This window comes from Mugil cephalus, chromosome 5, assembly GCF_022458985.1.
Source record: "Mugil cephalus isolate CIBA_MC_2020 chromosome 5, CIBA_Mcephalus_1.1, whole genome shotgun sequence".
NCBI classification, from domain to species: domain Eukaryota; kingdom Metazoa; phylum Chordata; class Actinopteri; order Mugiliformes; family Mugilidae; genus Mugil; species Mugil cephalus.
The window spans coordinates 700,218-724,449 of record NC_061774.1 but is presented as its reverse complement, the minus strand read 5'-3'; the positions used below and the strand labels follow the sequence as shown (position 1 = coordinate 724,449).

Sequence of the window (24,232 nt, the reverse complement as noted above, 5' to 3'; positions counted from 1 at the left end):
GTTCAAAAGCCAGGATCTGTTGTTATAATAATGTAGAACAAAATTTAAAGGTTTTGGAACAACAAACGTTGTTATGCAGACTGTGTTTTAGAGGAAGTCTGACATTTATGTAGAACAAAATGAAAAGGTTAAGTCATTCTTATTTCAGTTAAACAATATCAAACCACATTTTGCATACTTCACATCAGCAGGGCTCTGTAATCAAACAGTGTGGAATGGCATTTGTGCAGTCCGTGAAAACATTTGGTGCATTATAAAATACAAGGAAGTAGGCCCTGAAGTGCTGAGTAGCTGAAATTCCATTTATGGCAATAAAGGAAAACACTACCTGTAGGTTAAAGCTTTTGAAATGTACATTTAAAAAAAAATCTTTTTTTTTCTTTTTTTTTTTTTAAATCCATTTTTTTCTTTCTTTACACTTTTTGTAGAAATTGGGTTTCATGTAGATGTCTGCGTTGGTGTGTGTGGTCAAACACAACATCAACTGGGGTCTCTGGGGAGTGAGCAGAGCTGAAATAAAAGCTTCCATGTACATATGCTGTAAGTGAGATCAGAGAGAAGCGGTAAGTTTGGGGCTTCCAACATGCTGACCCCACTGATTACAGTGAAATGGATGCTACAGAGATTCAGTCACTGCCATTGCACACTAATACAAATGATTAACACACTGAAAGTTGCTAAACAGTGAAAGTATGGAGTAAGAACCATCTGCCATATTTCCATCAGGCTTTCAACATTATTTTTAAATGCTTGAAGTTTCATTTGAGGAGCTCTTTTAATTTTGTCATCTCTTTATGCCCTTATTTTAGGCAATGGTTTAATTGTATCAACAATTGTTTATTTTAAAGAACGAACTGCTACTCTATTGGATGGAAATGCATCACACGATCACCCTCATTTCAAATTCAGTTTGATTTGCGCTATGTTTGGGTGGAAACCTAGCTAGCTGGGACAGCTACAGAGCTTGTCACTACAGTAAACAGTGACAGTGATTCAATTCACATTTTACTTAAAGCACTGAAGTCTGTTAAGCATGCCGAACTGTATACCTAACAGTGTTGGAAAGGAGAAAAAGACATTTACTCTGGTTTGTGGCTAACTACTTTGTAAGGGGTAGGAGGTGTTGGAGCCACTGGTTATGGCACCAATTACTAGGTCATGAGCTTGGTGAAGAGTTACTTTTCAAAGTAAGGTGTTTTTAAACACAGAAACAATTTGTCATTAGTTGGATGTCTGCCTATAATACCAGCCACACTCCTCACCCTCCCCCATCATCCCTTTCCCCTCTTCTCTGTTGGATACTGATTCAACTTGTTCTTTTCAGACCACCAAATGGCAGAGGTTTGTCTGGATGTTGTGGATGTTAAGACGAGACGCATGGATCAATGGAAGGTAATGTGTATCGTGTAGAGTATGGGTTTGTGTGTGTGAAGGGGGTGGCTAGAGAAAAGAGAGCAAACTGGGGGTTAACAGAGTACGAGACAGAGAGAGAAAAAGAAAGAGGTATTGATCTCCCTGGGTTAAGCAGGGCCTGTAATTAAAATGTTAATTTGAGAAAGAGAGAGATAGTGTCCTGATGGCAGAGAGAAGGATAACAGTACTGATAATGAGAATGACAGAACAGGACGGGGGAGGAAGAGAGGAAAGGACAGAGCAGATGAGGAAGAAATCTGGAAATAAAAACAATTTTTAAACACATCTGAAGATAGAAAGCTGACAACAAAGTAACACCTAAAGTAAGTATGACTAAAATATAATTGCTTTATAGATATGGAAATGACCATTTTTTTGTCAGCTATGTCAATACATCTTAACAAAAACTTGAAGCAAATGTTCTGTGTTGTTAATAATGAATCCACATATTGAAAATATATCTTAAAAAAACTAATCTTGTTTGAGTTTTCTTAAAGACACTCATGTAAGAGGCTTCTTCACTTCTCATTGAGGTCGATTCAACTGAAATTAACTGAAATTAACTAATAAGAACTGAAATATTTCTGTTGTATGAATGCGACAAAGAATTTCTTAAGTTTTCATTAGCAAACACATTCACTGATCAGCCACAGCAACAAAAGCACTGCCACCTTCCCCTGCAACTGGATCCTGGAATTCTTGACTGGGAGACCTCAGTCGCTCCAGATCGGAAACAGCATCTCCAACAATATTACAGTGAATACTGAAGCCCCTCAGGACTGTGTGCTCAGTCCTCAACTGTTCACCCTGCTGACTCACAACTCGAGCTCGAATCACTTCATCAAGTTCACCAATGACACAACTGTGATGGGTCTCATCAGCAGGAACAACAAGTCAGCATATAGGAAGAAGGTGCAACATCTTACTGCCTGGTGATGGAATAAGCAACCTGTCCCTGAACGTTGAGAAAACGAGTGACTGTTGACTCCAGGAGGGCACAGAGCAACAAATCTCCACAGATCATTAATCCATAGATGTTTTCGAGAGCACCAAATTCCTTGGTGTTCCACGTGGCAGAGACCCTCACCTGGTCACTCAACACCAAGTCCAACACCAAGTCCATCACCAAGAAAGCCCAGCAGCTTGTGTACTTTCTGAGGAAGCTGAGCAGAGCACATCTATCATCCCCCATCCTGACCACAGTTTACAGAGAGACCATCCTGAGCAGCTAAAACACTGTCTAGTTTGAGAAGTGCACCAACTTGGATCGCAAGACCCTGCAACAGATAGTGAGGACTGAGTCTATCTAAGTTTTCTCAATAAAAATATACCAAAGCACAATAAGCATAAATTGTGTGTGCGCGTGTGCGTGTGTGCATGTATGTATGTGAGGGTGGGTGGTAGAATCTGGGTGCAGGGCTAATAGGGGCTCATTACAGAGGTTGCATTGTTAATTTGGTATGGCCCCTCTAGGTCATTACCTAGACCACTAATCACACTGACACCCACATACACACCCGCGCACAAACGCACACACACACAGGGCCCATCAGATACAATCTAATTACTCTAGCATCTAATTGATTAGTCAGAAAGGGAGGCAGGAGTATAGAGAGGCACAAGCCTACAGGTAAAGACGAGCATCAGCGTGACTCAGGAAGCTGGTGGGCAGCGCTCGCCAGAATCAAAAGTCACCCTGCAGCCACAGCAACATGGCTGACGCAGCAGTATGTACACTGTAAACAACATGCTCTGTTATAGTGTATCACAGACAGAATACAGTCATGCTCATAGAGATACAGATACAGAAATTCATATATGAATCTATATGAGTGATGGACAGTAGATGTATAATATGTCTGACAGGGCAGTACCAAGAATGTTTTAGTGTTTACTGTTGCCTGGAGCTTGTACCTGTTTTTTGATAATGATATTAACAGCATTCAAATACTGTCTAAAATTTCAAGGAAAGCATGTTGTTAAGTAGCTGACATGGCAATAAAAGGGTAGGCAGTTGGTTATTGGCCTGAACATTTGACCCCTCACCCAGCATGCTGCCCGGAGGCCAGACATGATCCATACATGTCCAATGTAGTCACAGTATAAGAGGAAACAGTACTATAACAGTCATCAATATGAAGCTACTGAAGACTCTGTGTGTAAAGAGAAATGGAAGTGTTAACAGAACATATCCATCAAAGATACATAGGGAAAAGAAAAGAAGAAATCTGTCTCCATTACAAGGCTGTGCTGCATTCCAAATCAGACAAAACACACATACTTAACAGTCAGAAACAGGCTAGTTCACTGACTCACTCACTGTGGGCTGGTTACACTAACCAAGGATGGCATAGGCTAGGTTTTATAGTTAAATTTAGCATTCTTCCATCACTTATCCGTGAAACAATTTTGCAGAGAAATATCAACAACTCTGCCATTCCCTAAAACTCTACAGAACAATTCATTGGTTTGGTTTGATGCCCCAACAAAATTATCGCTTGATTCAGTTTTATAGCTCGGACCAGCAGCAGGAGACAGCTTGGTCATGCTTGCCTTGCTTTTTTATATAGCACTTTCCTGCCTATTGGTACACAAAGCACTTTACAGTCACAGATACATCTATCCATTTGCACACACACACGCACACAAGCACACACATATTACATACCAGTGCCACGCACTGGGAGCAACTGGGGGTTAAGTGTCTTGCTCAAGGACACTTCGGCATGTGGCACATTCTGGGGATCAAACAGCTAACCCTTTGGTTCGTGGACGACCCGCTCTACCTACTGAGCCACAGATGCGCTGCCCTTGCTGTTTTCAGAGATTCCATAAATTCACTGCATGTCACTGTATGTTGATGAAAATAGTGCAACATATTGTGCTGAAACCTGAAAGAAACATTCTGCTGCATAGTGGGACTAAGTGTATTTAATGAACTTTTACGCTTAAAAACTGACATTTCCAAATTCAGAGGGATCATTATATGAATACATAATAGAGATGTAACGATATGAAAATTATTGTGACCAAAATTACCACAGTATTATCACAGTATTGTTGAAATGTGCTCAAAATGTTCAATGGTATCAATCATCAATATTATTATTATTATTATTATTATTATCCTGACTGAGACACACACATTAACATTACTCCTGTAAAAACAAAACACGTTACACTGTTTCTTTATTGTTTATTGTTTATTGTTTATTAAGTACGGATGGCTCGATACCACTTTTTCACATCCAATACCGATACTGCAGCATTAGGGATCGGCCGATACCGATCCGATACCGATCCGTTTGTTTTTGTCACTCTAAAAGTTGTTAATAATACGTGGATGTAATTTGCTTGATACTGACATCTAAAAACATCACAGTACAACAGCTATTCTGGTCCCCAAAAGAAAGAAGGAAAATATGTGACCACAGCTAAAGTTATGCTGTGACTTTATTAAAACTTAAAGCTCACATAGCTTTTAACAGCATTTGTAAACACTGCACCAACTGCACCATTCTAATGTTTGAAAAAAAATAAAAGTGCAACTTGGTGCAACAAATAATTTTATGAATTAACATAAAATAATAGCATCTCCACTAGAATAATGTAGGTAGAAGGTAGAATGAAAACAAAAAAACTCGAGGTTATACACCTGATTTGCTGCACCAAAACAAAAACAGAACAACCCCTTGAGACAGTTGTTTTGTAAACTCAGCTGTTTGAATTTTCTCCTCTGTTAGTGTAAAGTAAGGGCTGGACGATTTTGGCTTCTCACGATCATATAAACACTGTAATCGAAGAAAAACGTTTAATGTGCCGTGCGTGTTTGCAAATTCATGAGTTGTAAAAGCACCACCAACGCATCTCTGTCGCGTGCAGCTGCAGCAAGCGTGTAACGTGTGTGGATCAATTGTGGAACAAGCGACTGACAACATGGCAGAAAGTCAGCCTGGGCCTTTAGTTGAAAAGAAAGGTAGGATGATAACTTCCGTCATTTGGAGACATTTTGGATTCAAATTGTCGGATGTGGATCAGAAGGAGATTGTTTGCAAAGTTTGTTGCGCTGTTCTGTCTGCACCCCAAAGCAACACGACAAATTTATTTAACTATTTAAACTTCTTCCCAAAAAGAGCGTTCATACACAGCTGAAAGACACGCTGCTGCTGCCTCTCCAGAAATGAGCCGTATCACCGTGAATTATTCAGTGCAGTAATCAGACACGATTTAATGATAATAAAAATTTGAAACAGTAATACTTTTTTTCTTACCACGGTTTATCATGAAACCTATAATCGTTACATCCCTAGTACAGAGGGACATGTTTAAAATTGACCAATACCCACCTAGTGAAAACTAGTGCAAATTCTCTGAAAGCTTGTTACAAAAACCTCTTACTAATCTGGCTATGTGAAAGCAGCAAAAAGTCCTCATATCAAGGCTTCTGAATTGATGTCCATATTTCTGCTTAGTACAAACTAATTACTATACTATACCAGCAGCTGAAGGCCACTCCTTTGAAGGGTAACTCGTGTGCCTGTTTGTTTGTAGAGTGTATGTGAACCTTAAAAGATTATGGCAGCAGCAGGAGTTCCTTTGTTGCTTAATCTCACTATTTTTGCACGTGCCTGTAGGCTGAACTGTGTGTGTGCATGTGTGTGTGCAGTTAAATTTACCATATTCAGCTCGTAGATGCTCTGGAATGTACGGCTCATAACCTTCTTTTTCAGGAACCTCATCAAAATCATCACAGTCATCATCATCCTCCTCTCCATCTGGAGAAGCCTTCATCTGAGGAAGAGGGTGCCAAGTTTAGCTTACAATAATTTCACTTATTCTGTTTAGAAAATGCAAAAAAACTAATTCACAAAATTTTTACATTTTCAAAGTAACAGTCGGCTTCCAAAGAGCACGCTGTGTGGTAGGTGATACTGACACAGAGTTTGTCAACATTTTTGTTATTTTCCTTGCATTTTACAAATGATTGTTAGTACAGACTAAAATCCAAGACCAAATAATTGTTGGGTCTATTCACTGACATGGAATTTTCCATGTTAATAAACATGGGTTGACAGTTAAAGAGGTTTTGTATATGTGTGTTCGACATATAATAACACAGAAATGCATTGACCATTTTGTGACAATGCAATATTTTGCTGGAAAACGTTTGGTATTCATGTGGATGTTACATGTACTATCGACCAAGACAAGATCAGGCATCCACAGACCATAGCAATCAAACTCCTTGATGGCAACAGCCATCCTCAGAATGATGCACAAGGTGGTGAAAATGTGTGATTCTGATTTTACAGAATACGTGAGACGTTCTGGGCTTACGTGTTGCATTAGTAATTGCAAACAAACTGTAATGAAAGAACATTATACACTGCCCTATGTTGAAACAATATAGTTCAAACAACATTAGCCTTTGTAGACACAAACAACATTTGTTAGGATTTATGATCTATGATGATCTATGATTTGTTTGAGACATGTGCAACAAAAATCATCTGCCTCCACTTTTAAAAACACACAGGCCTAGACATAGAAATATTTCATGAATGAGATGCACAACTAAAACAACATTCACAGATATATACTCAACCCAAAAACACAGTGAATTAGAATGTGACCTGTAATGTACAGATTCTCATATCCAGCACAGGGCTGTGTGGTTTCTTTGGCTTGCGAGAGGGTTGCCAGTGATGTTATACGTGTGTGTGTGTGTGTGTGTGTGTGTGTGTGTGTGTGTGTGTGTGTGTGTGTGTGTGTGTGCGTGTGTGTGTGTGTGTGTGTGTGTGTGTGTGCGTGTGCTTACGTGAGTGTGATGAGCTTCTATCAGTGCCGAGTAAAATTTATGGTTTTTAATTTACTGGTGCAGAACAATGCAGAACATAACACTCCTATACACACAAGGGTCATTTCCATAACACAACCGTGTGTGTGTGGTAACTGCTACACATTTAACAACAGAGGACACACACACTGACACACACACCAGCAGCATAATAATCACAGTGATTAGCGTTATGAGGTGCAGTAAAAACCAAAAGCTAAACTAACCTCTTATTCCCAAGGGCCTCTTTTTCATCAGTGTGTAATACCAGCCTGTGTGCGTGTGTGTAATCGTGTGTGTGTGTGTGTCTGTCTGTGTTCTGTGTTCTGTGTGTGAGCAATAGAGGGGTGCTGCGTTCGTGCTGATAAAGTCCTTTAAAATGTTGGAATTAGAATGATGAGTCCTTAGATGATGACAAAAAAACACCCCACCCCCACCCCTACCCCCACACACACTCATAGTTGAACCATAGGACAGAGTCAGTTAACCATGTCACAAACCTGTGTATGTTACTTTCCATCCAGCAGGCAGACACCATTAAAACACTTCATATTAGAATACTCACCATTCAATTAACAAGCAACTACACAATTAAAGTCTAATTAGCACTCATTAATACAGCCACAAAGAGAGACCCGCTGAGCAACGTATAGGTAGGAAACAAATTAGGCCTCTTTTATGACATGTGACATGTCTGCATACGGAAGTAATATAAGTCAACTGTTATAAGCACTGATACTAAGCAGTTTTATTGAAATCCAGTTGTTATTGAAGTCCAGCAATCTGGCAAAGCTTTTTAAAACCATCCACACAAAGTATGATGATGATGAAATGACTTCTCCTGATGGCAATAGTACTAATAGGAAAAAAATAAATTTCATACTCTTTGTTCTTCATATGTTTATTCTGCATGCAATGTGCACTTCCTACTTGCAGTCAGAATAAGGCTGGGTTATTATTACTATTGACAATATGACTAGACTTAGGCTTAGACAAAATTTAATGATCCACAAGGGAAATTGCTTAGTCACAGTAGCTTAGTTGCACATAAAAACACTCTTAAAAACCACAAGAATAAACAAGGATAAAATAAAATAAAATATAAGTATTATCTAAACTAAATAAGCCTTTTGAGTGACTAGAATCAAATATTTTTTGGAACTGGACAATTGGTCAGTCAAAATAAGATTACTGAGCTAGCTCTGGAACTCGCAAAAGTAATTTAACCAAAACAGTAATTACTCAATCAATTAGTATTTGTAGACTAATAATTAAACAATGCATCAAAAAGCATGCTGTTCTTAACGTCACAGTTCCTTAGAGGGATATTGAGCCCTTTAGAGTTCCAGCTTTAATTCATCAAACCATTACTGATCACCAAATATTTATGGACAGTACAGTCCAAAATTTAAATGTTGTATGAAACAGACGCATGCCCGTGCATTCTGTGTGTCGCTGTGAAAGTTCTGTAGTACACCTAGTTTCTACTAACCTAAGTTAATGTGTTTCGATTGTTGATGAAAACTGGATCAACCAGAAGAAGTTCAAACAAGCAAAGGGAGTTAAAACTGCGCACTGCAGAATTCTACGAAACATCTCGCGGTCAAATGACACTGTATGATTGAAGCACAAAGGTCTCATGTTAGATTCAAACCTGGGACTGTAATGAGTAAAAACTCCAAAAACTAATGAAAACTCTATCAATTAGTCTTTAAAAATATAATGACTGGCAGCGGACAAAAATAATAGTCATGTAACAAATGTGCCCAATTAGCATTGTGCACCTCAGCTTTTAGATCCAATGAAAACCATTATGTATGTGAGCACTAATTTTCCAAAGTTAAATACACCGAAGTCACTACAAAATGAACCAAGTGGATTCATGTCTTAACTTATATAAATTAAGTGACTTCTATGTGAAAGGTAATACCGCAAACAGTTAAAGGTAGGAAGGTATATGTCCCTTGGCCCAAATAAAACAGAACACTACACATGATCCTTTTAATCTAAGAAAGGATGCCACACAGAGTGAAAGTGAAGCACAATATACTGAGACAATATACTTTATTATGTTGAGAGAATGCTGTTAAACTGAAGTGTAACATTTTAAACACCAAACCAAACTTTCTCCATTACTCGACTATGCAGCTACACTTATTCATCCTCACAAGACAATGCATTCACACACAACACACCCACGCACAAATATACACACAGATATACTCTCTATAGGTTTTGTGCTTGTCTACTTTAATCCTGGCTGGTTTATTCTGTTCTGATCAATGACCTAAGACTAAGAAGTGATCACCCAGCTGGAGGAAAATCCTGCCCTAACATCGTCCCTTTTCCCCTTTTTTCCTCCTCTTTGTCTCTAATTCACCTTAATTTAATCTTGATAGCATCGAGTGCTGTCGGCCAACCCGGCAGAGCTGTAAGTCTCGCAGCAGAATTAGCTTTCCACCAAAAACATTTTGCTGACGGGCCGTGCAGTTAAAATATGGCCTCTATTCCCCCACATGGCTACACGAGGGGCTGCTTTGCATTTTAACAGAGCTTTGGTTTGTTTTCCAGGACACACATAGGGTGAAAATCAAACAGTAATACAGAGTTCCCCACACAGGAGATAAAAACTTGTTCTTTAACTGAAACTCAAGATTTAGCAGACAAATTAGAAGTGATGGTTTAAGTAAACCAAAGCAATGTGTCACTGTAATAGGAAAAGTACAAAACAAATATTGCTATCTATTCTTTAACATTAAAAGCAGGGGCAGATCGAAACAAAAACAGTTGGTGAACAGAGCAGAATAAACAAAAGCACTGTGTCAAAATAATGGCCATGTTTACTCAAAAACGCTAAGCAGATTCCTATAGTGAAAGTAGGCAAGAATGAAAAATAAGCAAATCTTTAACAAATAAAAAAAGGTCTGTTGGAATTGATTGCTATAGTCACAGGCATACATTACTTGGACTATAAAACAACATCAGTGGCCGGTGCAATGGCATCTAATGAACTGGTTTGAGATTATAGTAGCAATTTGTTTATAGTTAGGTTGGTGTATTATTTTGTTGTCTCATCTCTCACTTGAAAGTCAATCAGTTGCGTGTTGACTGCATGAGCTCACTGTTAAGCCTTCTTGAGGTGTAGTGGGCCTAACTTAACGAAACATCGGTAAAAGGAGGCCCACTTGAAAACCCCAATGATGGGCCACATACTGCTTACTGCTTGGCTAGGCTAGTTAGCTGGTGTCTCCTTGTTAGTTGCTAGTTGTAGCTGAAGGCTAGCCTGCTGGTCGGGCTTTTTTTCAGTTGGACTGGGCTTCTAAATGTGTTTTGTCTAGTGTTTGCAGAGGGGAGATGTGTTGGTTCACATGTAGTCGCATATACCATCACGTCTTACCTACTGCTGTTGGCTAGGCTAGTTAGCTGGTATCTTCTTGTTGGTTGCTAGTGGTAGCTTGATGCTAGCCTGCTGGTGGGTGTTTCAGTTGGACTGGGCTTCTAAATGTGTTTTGTAGTGGATCTTGGCACAAGGGATTGTAACATCTCACCCTGATCCTGATCACATGCAGCCTCAGATATATTTTAAGGTAATTGCTAAATACAAAATGCTGGCATGTCAATATTTAATTAAAATACTGAACATTGTCTGTTAAATGGCAGACAGGCATTTTAATAGTGTTGTTCTCTGTTGTTGACATGAACAGTGATGCAAGATCCAAAGACAACAAAAGTTTAGGGCCAGCATACTCTGTCTTCCCGTGTCATATATGTAAGCATGAATCTAGAAGCCAGAAATTGGTCTGTAGTCTCTCTGCTGGGAACTGATTATGGTCCAGACAATTGTGTGACAGATAAAAGAGTAAAGCAATATAATCATACACATCATTTGAGCACAGTGACTTTTAATTTCTTAACTAAATGTATCTGAATTGTTGTAAGACTATCCAATGTGCTCCCAGTTGGCGGCTGTGGCTCAGTAGATAGAGCGAGTTTTTGATAAACTGGGGGATTTGCAGTTCCATCCCCAGAACAAGACACATGCCCAAATGTCTTTGACCAAGAAACTGAAGCCCCAGATGCTCCTAGTGCTTCACACTGGTCTGTGAATGTGTGGATACGTATTTGGGAGTGAATGTGAAGATGTGTCACTGTGAAAGCACTCTGACGACCAATAGGTGGAAAAGTGTTATGTAAAAACAAGACAGTTTACCGTAAAAACACACGTGTTTGATAGTTGGTTACGAAAGTGTGGACAGGATAAGATAGCTCAACATCAAAAGTTCTAGGGACACAGGGACGCGAAGCTATCTGGCCAGTCCACAAGTGGCTGCGCAGCATGTTGAGTAGTTCCACATATTAGTGTTACATTAAGTTGTCCGCGTATTTTCAACATGGAAAAATCTAGTCTCAAATAAGCCTACAAACTGAAGTATGTTGCTGCCTGCACAGGTGTCTAGCTTATTCAGCTTCTATAGAATCTCACCTGATCTCTTCCACCCTGCCCTCCCTTAAATAAGACACATATCCTTTATAAAAATTATGTGAGGGCGCCGCTTCGGACAACTGCTCCCCTGACTTCATTTGTCTCTTGGCAAGTTTGATGGCGCTGCGTTTAAAACCCCATTCAATCTTATAAACCAAAAATTAAATGTAGTCAACTGTGATGGGCACTCAGTGCATCTGCTATTTATATGCTAATGTACACTCAGCCTGCCAAGGTCTGGCAAATTATTACTGCACAGCCATAAGTCAGGTGTATAGCAGAGAGGGGAGGGGCAGGTTAACCATCATATGGGCACACACAGAGGAGGTGAAATGGAGTGAGAGGAGGAGGAAGTAAAAGCAGAGACAGAAGGTGGAGAGGAGAGTACACAGAGGTGAAAAAGAGATATCTCCATTGTCTACCCTGACAAGTTAATATATCTCCACTTGGCTGCACACACACATGCACACACGCACGCACAGAGACTAGATTATTTCATTCTAAATTTTGGGTTCTAATGTAAAATCTCTTTTGGAAATACTGAATACCTCGCATTATCATAAGACATTTTCTTTCAGAGAGTGCAAGTGAGGAAGAATTGTGTATAATGAGCCCATTATACATAAAGGCTTCTATAAATACGCAGTCATTGGCCTAAGAATATTACACATTAATTACATGCACACATACACACAGATATGATGAGTTGAGCTAGTGCTAACTATTTGTTCCTCTGCAGGGTTCTGCTTAGTTCCATCTGACACATGTTTGATTTGGGAATTAGTTATGTCTGTCTATGCTATAAAACACAATATGAGCAACAGCTGCCCATGCACACTGAGTATAGGCTAACCCGCAGTTTATGCTTCTGCGTTAAGTTGACGCAGAGGCTACGGCATTAACGCAAATACTCACGCACACCCGACGCAGAGACTTGCGCGGAAGCTGACATGCATCTTCCCAGAAATGTAACTAAGCTTCTCCTCCTACTGCTTCTCAGTCTCTGTGATTTTGGAATTGACTGATTTGGATCAGTTAAGAATAGGTGAGGTTAACTGAGGAGGTTTGGAAATACAGGCATTTACACCATTAGTCAAAAGTGTTTTTTTTTTATTTATTTTTACTACTCTGCATTGTAAACACATACTTAAGATATCAAATATATGAAGAAATATAAGGAATCATGTAACAAAGACAAATATTGTTGAATAACTTAATAACTTCTAATATTTCTCTATTTTAGATTCCTCAAAGTAGCCACCCTTTGCTTTGTGGACAGCACTGCAAACCCTTGGCCTTCTCTTAATGTTTTTCACTTCACAGGTGTGCCTTGTCAAGGTTCATTTGTGGAATTTCTTTCCTTCTTAATGGGGTTGGGACCATCAGTTGTGTTGTGTAGAAGTCAGATTGATACACAGCTGACAGCCCTATTTGACAACTGTTAGAATTCATATTATGGCAAAAGAGAAACTGAAAGTCACACAGTCTGGAAAATTGCAAAAACTTTGAATGTGTCCCCAAGTGCAGTCGAAAAAACATCAATAGCTACCATAAAACTGCCGGAAGGAAAACCAAGAGTCACCTCTGCTGCTGAGGATAAGTTCATCCCAGTCACCAGCCTCAGAAATCTCAACAGCACCTCAGATTTGAGCCAGACAGAATTCCAGTATCAGACACATCTCTACATCAACTGTTCAGAGGAGACTGCACAACTCAGGCCTTTATGTTTGAATAACTGCTAAGAAACCATTACTAAGGAAAAACCAGTAAAACAAGTGATGGAGTGCAGCACCAGATGACCTCCACAGGCCTCCACAGTCACCTGACCTAAAGTTAATCAAGAAGAGATGGACCGCAGAGTGAAGGCAGAAGGACCATTTCAGGTGCTTACCTCATGAAGCTCATCGAGAGAATGGCAAGAGTGTGCAAAGCAGTTATCAAAGTAAAGGGTGGCTATTTTGAAGAATCAAAAATATAAACCTCAAAAATATAAATTTTGAGCTATGTCACATTTTTTGTTTACTGCATAATTCCACATGTGGTAATTCATAGATTTGATGCCTTCAGTGAGAATCTACAATGTAAATAGTCATGAAAATACATAAAAACTATTAAATGAGAAAGTGTGTCGAAACTTTTGATTGGTAGTGTATGATTCATGCACTACACAAGTATAAATGGCTCACACTAGCATTGGCGACATGCATAGGTCACTACATCTAGGTCCCATAATACTATAAAAGCAACTTAAGGAATGACGTTCAAATCAGTTTCTGGTCCAATTTCAATTAATACCACTGTTCCAATATATTACTTTCTAAATATTTATTCTGTTGGAGAGACTGTAAATCTGCTGATTGATTTCAACATATTTTCAAACTAATTAGGGCAGAAGCTTCCAGGAGAGTCTGACCTATTCAGGGCTTGATTTGCACAACATCCCACATCTCTATTACCACCTTGCACTTCTATTTATTACTACCTAGAAAGGATCCCATGGGATCCCACTCAAATGAGAAAAAAAGCTTTCCATTCCCTTCTCTCTCTCTCCATAGCCTCTAATCTACTACTTTACCCCATTACACCCCCTTCCCCATCCTACCCCAAAACCCGCATACATAGACGCAGGCTTTGTCTCTGGGGAGCAGTCAGCTTATATGATGTTAGGGGTGACATCTTTATTTCACTAACCTAGCCTGGCAGGTCTATTAGCCAGTCCAGAGCTTCCCAAACCTTCTCCTGTCAACAAGCTTATTCTCAACTGTCTAGTTCACTTCCCCCTCCAAGAAGTCTCAATCTGTGATCAAAACGGTTTTTATTATAGATTCTTGCCCATTCCATTGTGAAATTAGCCTGTGTTATTCTATTCTGCCAGACAAGTCCTGAAAGCTCAGTGAGTACACCTGCAGTGTCTTGAAAAGGTCCAGAGTGGTCCAGACAAGTGGGGGTTTGTGGAGCCAATTGATTGAGGAGGGTGGAGGGAGGGCATACCTGATAGAACACCTTTGGGATGAATTACATGAAGACTGCAAGCCAGGTCCTCTCGTCCAACTACAGTGTCTGACCTCACAAATGTGCTTCTGGAAGACTGGTCAAAAATTCCCATAAACACACTAAGGTCACTGTCACACCAGAGATGTTTGGTCTGCTTTAAATTGACCAGAGTTCGTTTCCTCAGATAGTCCACTTGTTTGAGAAGGTGTGAAAGCTCCACCAAACTCTGGTGCAGACTAAACAAATTAACTCTGGTCCGCTTCGAAACGGGGGTCTCAGTTCACTTGCAAGTGAACTCTGGTGCGGTTCGTAGGCAGTATGAATGCGCACCAGAATAAACATAGGATCAAATTCAGGAAGCAACACAATACGCAGTGTATGTTGTGTGGTGTTAACAACTTACAGCCATTGTATTAATGCTACAACACGGTTTGCTAATGGCTAACCTCCATACTAGAAAAGCCTCCACTTGTATTTTGTGAAGTACCCTGTAACTTTTGGTTGAAAGGCGACAGACACACATGACAGACCCTGTTATTGTTTTATGCTGCTACTGGTACATTTAAAAAATAAACTTGAGAAAAAAAGCATTTGTTGTAACAATAACGTCACTTATAATTTATTGGTCGATTTATTGATAAATAAAGAAAAGAAACACAATAGCTAACTTCATATGCTCCATGTTTGATGTTTGTATTCAGCGCTGCTGACTGTTGACTTTCTTTAGACAAATGAACTGAAATGTAATCAGGACCGTGAGAATCAAAATCAAATAATTCGGGAAATCACTAGTCATAACCAGCCCTACTTGTATTAAATACAAGACATTTAAAAGCTCTTTTCATTGCTTTGTTATTGTCAACGTGTTTCCTTCCTTACATTACTGTTAAAAAAACAGATGAACCTATTTACAATGTGGTACAGTTAAGACAACAAATTATCTCTAGGAAACTAATGCACAATGATAGAGAAACAGAAAAATATGGCAAGGCAAAGAGGAAACTTATTATTAGTATACAACTAAAGGGGTAGGTGGTTCATTCAGAGAATGAATGTACATATGAGAAGGAGGGAACATTAGTGGAGAGAAATAGAGGGATGGTCTTTCTTTGTTTATCTTCAGTGAGAAACAGACAGCCACATCCATTGTGCCGTGATAAGATGGGTTATCAGCAGTAAACAAGGCCTTGGCCTGTATGAATGGAGTCCAGAGTGACTGAATACACTCTTAAAAACAGATATGTTTGAAAAAGTCTGCATGTCTTATCCTTTCCTCGACCAGGATACAACCTCATCAGTAGCTGGCACTAAACTCTTCACACAAGTCCTTTAACTTGATCTACAGTCTGTTGCATATCCACTATATTAGAACAAGTTAATTATCTATGACGAAAATAAGAAAGTAGTGGAAAGTGCATTAACATGTGGATCTCCTGTCTAAAGCGTCAGGGGAAGCAGTGGCTTTTGCACTAAAAATACAGCAGTTTTACTTAAGGACATGCATTACTGGTGACACACACAACCTAATAGTTAAGTGCAACAAGATCAGCAGTGTAGTGTTAAAGCTACTTAGATGTCCCCAGCAAGCTCCTGACCAGTAGGCACCAGTAGCTCGTTGGCTGTCTGTCCTTCATCTTTGAAAGACAGATCGACTGGCTTCAAAGATGGATTCATATGCCGCACTGTTATACTTAAGCAGCATTCACCTATAGATTAAACACTGTAAAGGAAATTATTCCTGGTCGAGCACCATGAGAAACACATTTGAGGAAAAAGAGAAGTCAAAGTAAATCCTAAGAACAGACCTGGGGAACCCATATTCTTATTTTAATGATACCTGAATCTTCAGAAACACTGTTTGCACTTATACAGTTCTAAGTTCTAACCTTAGACGTACAAAGAGCACACATGTTCCTCAGACAAACACACACAATGTTGGAAGAGCTGCTCTGTCATCTGAGCCACAGCCGCCCCATGACAAACGGTTGTTTTATGATATTTGATTTATACCAACTACTTCTAATTTCCCATTTTCATTGAATTCACACAGATGGTCCCTCTCTGAACTATCCCTCTGCCTTATTCTCACAATGAGTAAACAAGCCTCTCTATCTGCCTACAAAAGAGAGCACTCTTATGTAGGTAGAGACCACTCCCTCTTCCAGTTCCCTGTTATGAGAACCTATTCTGAGAGGCCCACTGAGAAAGAAACCAATCGTTTGGTGTGTCAGTGGCCCCGATAGAGAAGGACCCAGTAATGTAAGGCCTTTTAAGGCTAAAAAGGAAAAGCTAATTATGATAAAGGGGCTGTAAGTTGTGTGGTTATCACAGGGCTGGGCCTGCTAGTGCAGCGGACTGGTCCCTGACAGTGATAACCAGGCAGTGCGAGATGCGTGGTGCTCTGTCACTGTCACTCTTCAGCTCTGATGAGCAAAAGATGGATTCACATGCTTCAACTTTTATGCCTTTTTATCAAATATATAAAACAGTTAGCATTTATTGGTCTTTTACCACATGAAATGTCAGCCTGCTGTGGATTCCTCTTGGATTTTTTTTTTATTATTTTTGTCTCTGGACTCAGAGTGTGCACAAAACTTCCAAACTCTAAAAGACTTAATGACATTCCAGCACAAATTAAATTAATTAAACACTCTTACATAAGGAATTACTCTGACTACAAGCTTTGATGATACAGCATTACTGGGCCAGTTAACCTGTGCCTTTATTTAGGCCCAGCTCAAACAACAGCAGAGGTGATGCTGAGATATACACATAGGCAGCATGATAGAGCTATCAACTGTCAAGCCATGGGGCACATTAGTGGTAGTGAAGTGGATGAATGGATGCATTCTCCCCCTTGCTCCCCAATTTCTTCTTTCTGTCTCTGACGCATTAGGCATTATGGCTGTGCTACTATCTCACGTATCCCACTTCTTTACTAATAATATTTCTATCCACTCTCTCTCAGTTTCTGGTATGTCATTTCCTCTGGGAGCCTTCAGGATTAAAGGAAAAAATACATGTATTTACAGAGGACACCTGCAACAATTTATCTGACCTGTATTTGTGCATGATAATGGGCCCAAATAAACTTGTGACGGGATTCCGTCATTTAACTCCGAGTTCTTGATGAATGGCACTCGATTCAAGAAGATTTCAAACAAAGAAAACTTTAAAATCAATTTCCTCAATTTGTCTTATAGTAGCTTAGTGGCTTTATTTTTCTGTAGTTCTGCCAGGCACCAGTGCTCATAGCGACCCTTCTGCTAATGACCACTGGATGTTGAGGATGAAAACTAGGGCCCACAAAACACGTTCATATCCACCTTTTTTCCAAGAGTGTCAGCCTTAAATGTATGTCCGATTGTGACTTGTTTGAGTCATATATTGACCATTTTCAGGTCTTCAGATGTCTTTTAGGGATATTGTATACAGCATAGTATGTATATCACATATGGGATTTTAATCAGTTGTCTTAAATATATTTTTGATGCATTTCTTAAAATGTTTATTATGTACATAGTGCTAGTTTATGTTGTACAGCTGATATTGTTTTGCATCAGGGATTATTCAAAATCTATAGTACTTTACATTTCTATCCTCAGGAGAATGAAAATGTTAATTGCTAATTAGGAAATAAATAAGAAATACATTTTCTTATATCCATGCGCCACTGGCCTGTCTCCTGTTCTGATTGGCGGTATAATCCTGCCATCTGCTGGACATGCTATAAAGTAGCACCAATTACACCTGCAGTGTAATTAAACATGAGTAAAAACATCTCGGACCCTAAACCATGACTGACTTCCTTCCTTGACAGCCTTCTTAAAGTATCGGATATAACAATGAGGGCTTCACCCTAAATCTCACACACAAACCTGTCTAGATGCTTAACGAGCAGGCTATGGAGGCAGGGATTACAGCATCAAATTCTACCTCTGCTCTAGTGCTGCTGTAGACATGATTTTTCAAAAGAAATTAATTAGGCAAGGAGATGTGTGCCTCATCCTATGCCTAATCAGCTTTACCAACAGTTGAAACACTGTGTAGAACTCACCACTTTGCGAACCCTGGTCTTGCAGTCAATGTGAAGCTCCTCATGTTTCTGTAGTGCAGCTTCTAAAGACCTCTTCAGATCCAGCGCTCGTCTCAACAGCTGATGCTCGGCGCCTGACTTGGTGAAGACCTGGAAACATACATTGTATTGGTAGAACTTAAACGTAATAACAGCGCAGTTTTTATAAACAGTGTACAGTTGGGTATATCAAAAACAGTTATTCATTGTCATTTATGTTCATTGTATAGTTCCACTTATAGATTCTGTATCTGTATCTCCTGCTTAGAAAATGTTTTTGTAATATGTGTAATATGTTGTGGTGGAGCAGATAAAACAGTGAAGTAGTGCAGCAGTAGTTGTAGTCACAGTAAGTTATGGTGTGTGTCTTGTCAGTATATCAAGCATTATGACATTATGACCTTCCTAATATTGTGTAGGTGTCCCTTGTGCCTCCAAAACAGTTCTGGCTCATGAGAGAATGGACATGGAGAAACAGTATTTACCACCCTTGTTTGTTTTTATTAACATATTATGGAAGTAAAAATAAACACAACTTGTATCTTGAAGCACTAGTAGTACGGTTCGGTTAGTAGAAAAGGTGATATGTTCATGTATTAGTGTTAGTAATCAACATAGACATAAATGTCCAGGCACATGCTTAATGTGACCACTGATTACATGTCTACATATCTGAGTTCAGGGTGTAAGAACTAACCTGAACCCAAGCCTGGACGACTGGGAGGTGTTTAGTTGTTATCAGTCTGTGAAGATCAATCACAGTGGAAACCACCGGCTCATTATCCTCTGTCTCTTTAACGTATAGACCTGAATGGAAAAGAAAAGAAAGAACGTTACTTACATAGTTAACTCAGGATGGACACATTATATCACAGTAGTAAATCAACACAGAATACTTCTACATGGAGGCAAACTGATAAGGTCACTTTCATATTAACTAGACTAGAGCTATACTTTTTGAGCCTTCTCAAATATTCAGAATAAATGGCCTGATTAAACATTATTAAACATGATTTAATAGCATGACAATATACTGTACATTGTTTTGTGGTAACGGCCCAGCCATGATCTTCCTAAGATGCGGATAATATTTCAGTTTTGCCATGAACTATGGGTGCAACTCTTTACAGCTTCATCAAATGCTAAATGTTCTCAACTAAAAAAGACATATTAGAACACTGAGCAAAATTAATTCATGCTTTGTCAGTTTCCAACACCTGCTGCTATACTTAAGTCAGTGACTGAGTAAATACAGGGTTTGAAGCTCACAGTATGTATGAATAGTTAAGTATAATATACCCATTAGTATAATTATTAGATATAATGCATGAAATGAAGGGTAATACAGCAGAAATGTAAAATGTTCAATAGGGAATCTATGAAACAGTGTCATACAGACAGCTACATAATAATTCTGAGGTACAAAGTTTTCAAGGCTGCTGGAACAGTTTGCATTGCTGTCGGTTTTTCTCTTCACTAGCATTGCAGTGTTAATCTAGTTGTACCCACCAGGACTGATGTTCAGGTCCAGACTGTAGGAGTAAGAGATGAGGCCAGAACTCCTGCAAAACAAGTCTTCATCAACAGGCCCCTCCTCTTCGTCACTACTTTCCTCTTCTTCTTCCTCGTCATCTTCTCCATGCTCTCCCTCCTCCTGCACTCTCTCCATCTCTCCCTTCTTCTCTTGCCTAACTTCAAACTCCTTCTCCTTGCTTTCAGATGTTTTCTCTTTGCTCTTTCCCTTTACTTTGCTCTTCTCCTTGTTGTTCTTATGATTCTCTGTTATTCCTTTGTCTCCTTTCTTTTGATTCACAGTGCTTTTCTTTTCTACCATGCCCTCCTCCTTTGTTTGTATCTTAACTCCTCTTCTATCGTCCTCTAGGTCTTTACTGCAGCAGGGTTGGTCCTCATCGAATGGACACGTATTGACTGTCTGGATATCTGGGAGGTCAAACCCAGGGAAGAGCAGCCTCATACAGGATTCCATCTCGGTCAGTGTTGCCTCAATTTCTTCATATGACTCTGACATTGTGAATACAGTGCATGACAGTTATTGGTGAAGTTCAAGCAATATGCAACATCTTGCTTCAACCTTCAACAGTTTAAAAGGAACAAACAGTGGGTCAGAAATATAAAAATTGTGTGGTGAATAATGTGATTGGTGTTCACCATCCATGTGTTTGACTGCTGCTTCCACTCTCTCCTTGTAGATCCTCTCCATTTTTTTCTGCCTCTCCTCATCCCTCCTCCTCTCTGTTACTGTCCTTGCCTCGGCATCCAAAAAGTCCACCTGAAAATATTGGTAACCCACTTCATTGTCATGCATCCTCCATAGTCTGTGCAGCTTTGACATTAAAAGGAAAGGCTCCAGGTTCCATTGTTTGGGGGCCACCACCTTAAAGGCCTAAAAGCTTTTGAGTCTTGATCTGGGGATGTCCAATAACAATTGGTTTGTTGACTTCAGTGCTCTTGCTGGATTGCAGTGATGTCGAAGTTCAAAGTAAGGTGGTGCCCGGCCATTCAGTAATTCAGTTTTTCCATATGAAAATGGACTGGAAGCCAGTGTAGGGAGATTAGCATATGTGTGACGTGATCACCTTTTTTTCCCCTGGTCCAGTGTACAGAGAGTTGCAATAAGTCAATTTACTTGGAAGCCTTAACTAAAAAAAGCTTGTCTTATCCACTGAACTGATCTGCTTATAAAATTTAAAGGAAGATACAAAAATCACACCAAGAATCCTCCCAACAGGCTGACAGTAAAAGGCTAAAGGGCCAATGGCATTGTCAAAACCATCTTAGCCTTTTAGCCTTTTTCTATGTTTTATATGTTATATGTTAGCCTAATTATATGTTAGGTTGTCTGGACCTTCTTGGTGGGAGGCATCAGCGCTAACCACCAAGCCGCTGTGCCGCCCGAATTCTAGTTCCATTATTTCAAAATGTCAACCATTTTTGTGTGCAACAAAAGCAAAATCCTAAGCTTTTGGTATGAGCTTTTAGTTAGATATTAAACTTGTGCTTAAAATACCTTCTTAACTTGTTTGAGAAAGTGAAAGCCCAGTGCCAACTTCTTATAAGCAGAGCCATAAGAGGCTTGCCACGAATGGACAGTCTGGATGGCCAGTGACCTCAGTTTCCTGGCTACTTCTTTTGGAGGAGGGAGGGGCTGCTCTGTATTTGTCTCGACGGTCAACTCCAAGAACTCCTGCGGGAAAAGAAGGGAAAGAAAAGACAGCAGATAGCTGTGCTGTTTACGAAGTGTGTAGATGGTAATTTTTCACCCACTCTCCTTTGATAACTACAGCTACAACAAATATTCTGTTATAATGTCAGCTACTTGCTATTCTTTTTATGAGGTTCTATTTGTTTATACTGACAAACTGCAAACTTATGTTGAATTAGTCTTGCTATTTCATTCATTTTAAATTCCATCTGGAATACTGAAGTGTTGATTCAACCAGAAAAATGAGGGGCAGTGTCTAGTGTAGATTAGAGCTATAGATTCACCTGGAAGTTGTCCACCAGCAACATCCTAAAGTGGTGTGACCGAGAGAAGAGCTCACTTGCTATCTGGAAGGCAGACAGTCGGATCTCAGCATGCTCTTGGTTTAGCTGGGACATCACAGTGTGGTACACATGTTCTATGCAGTCATTAGACAGCCTGAGAGGAATGCAGAGCAAAAAGAGTAAAGTGATTAGGCACTGGTATATACACAGATCAGGCATAACACTACGATCTTCCTAATACTGTGTAGGTCTCGCACAGATGTGACTTATCAAAGAATGGACATGGGTCTTCCATGGGTGTCCTGTGATGTCTGGAAACAGAATGTTGTTAGTGGGAGCCTTTGGGTCCTATGGGTTGAGGGGAGGGGCCTCATCGGGGTTGTTCCAGTGAATCCCACAGATACTTGATCAGTTTGGGATCTAGCTAACTTGGAGGCCAGATCAAAACCTTGTGCTGTTCTTCATGTTTTTTGAGTTGTTCCTAAAGTGTTTTTGTGTGTGTACCTGTGTCACGCTGCATCCTGCATGGCAAGGAGTGCCATCAATATGGCATGGGGGTGCCTGGCCTGGTCTGGTCTAGGTGGGCGCTACATGTCTAAAGCCCCTTTCACATTGCATGGAAAACCTGAATACCAGGTCCAAAAGTATCAAAATGTTTACTGTCATTCAGTTTTCCTGTCAGTGGATTTTAATTCTGTGGGTGATCACTGTACATTGTAATAAACCAAGCAAAATGAAGATTTTTACAAGAACAAGGATAATATAGTCATGGTTTTATTGTGTGATACATGCACTGGTTGTCTGTGTGACACTGTCAAATTTTTACGACTGGATTTCCTAGAAATGTGGAGTAATGTTTATATATTTTTGTTATTAGAGTGTTAGTGTATAACACTCATCACAGATATACAGTTACATATAACTGACTACTCTGTACATACTTGCAGATTCTCTTGACCTCCTTCATTTTGTCCTGGTTGAGTTGTGGCTGTCCTGATGTTGTCAGTTCCTCCACCAGCTCCGACAACCGGTCCCTTTGAGACAGCTCCATCACCTTTAACTGACATATAGAATAAGATATACTAGACTAACAGGAGTTGAACTAAGACAATCTCAGAAATACAGGGATAAAATGGTAAAACTTTATACTATATCAAAATCTGTGAGACGAGTAAGAAATAGGCCATTAAATATATGTTGTTACAGGAGGGTTCCTGACACACACACACGCGCGCGCACACACACGTCAAATGCAGTGAACAGTGAAGTTTGCGACATTATTTTAAAGCGTAATGGCTATTTTTTACAAGATACGAAAAGTTACATATTTGCTCACATTCTAATGAATTTAATTCGCAAACCTGAAAAAAATATATATACATTCAAACCTTATCCAACCTTAACGTACACGTTTCTTTTTTCTTTTTCTTTTTTTTGTGATGGAGCGTAAGTTAGATGTTTGAAGGCTAGCCCTCAACTAGCTTCATCAATGCTAAGAATTTATTAACACAACCTCTGTCCATTGTCCACTTACTTAATTCCTTTTAAAGTATTCAGTCTCAAGAAATGTTACAACTGTCAACTCGGGGTGCGATGTTGTCCAGTTACAATAAATTAATGTAAATGAAACACGGCGATGCTACCCTGTTTACTAACATGCGAATAACAATAATAAAAGTAAGACTAGCGCTTCCGGGAAGCACTTGTACTACCGGTTCGACTTTTCACAGTAAAATCCTAGACACGTCTCCGCATCAGGACGATCATCTGTGGTTAGCACTGATGCCTCCCAACGACCATAAACCATTTGATTGTATCAATGTACATAAAAACAACACGTCAGACAAAAAAAAACAAAAACGAACAAACAAACAAAAAACTATTAACCCTAAGAAGGTTATTCTTCACTGAGCTAGCAGCAACA

At 39.6% G+C, this 24,232-nt stretch overlaps 1 protein-coding gene across 2 annotated transcripts in view; it reads right to left on the bottom strand.

Moving 5' to 3' along the window:
- uvssa (UV-stimulated scaffold protein A) overlaps positions 1–23,999 on the bottom strand; it is a 46,963-nt gene extending 22,964 nt beyond the window's left edge. Inside the window, exons 1-9 of one of the 2 annotated variants that reach the window (XM_047585369.1) lie at positions 23,843–23,999; positions 23,250–23,368; positions 22,309–22,462; positions 21,830–22,006; positions 20,971–21,091; positions 20,311–20,823; positions 19,499–19,608; positions 18,784–18,912; positions 6,090–6,204 (exon numbers count right to left, since the gene is read on the bottom strand). In XM_047585369.1, coding sequence (XP_047441325.1) covers positions 6,090–6,204; positions 18,784–18,912; positions 19,499–19,608; positions 20,311–20,823; positions 20,971–21,091; positions 21,830–22,006; positions 22,309–22,462; positions 23,250–23,359 — 1,429 coding nt within the window. In that variant the 5' untranslated portion in view covers positions 23,360–23,368; positions 23,843–23,999. The remainder of the gene's footprint in view (positions 1–6,089; positions 6,205–18,783; positions 18,913–19,498; positions 19,609–20,310; positions 20,824–20,970; positions 21,092–21,829; positions 22,007–22,308; positions 22,463–23,249; positions 23,369–23,842) is intronic. The other variant, XM_047585368.1, reaches the window with a different exon arrangement.
- Between the last annotated feature and the right edge of the window lie 233 nt (positions 24,000–24,232).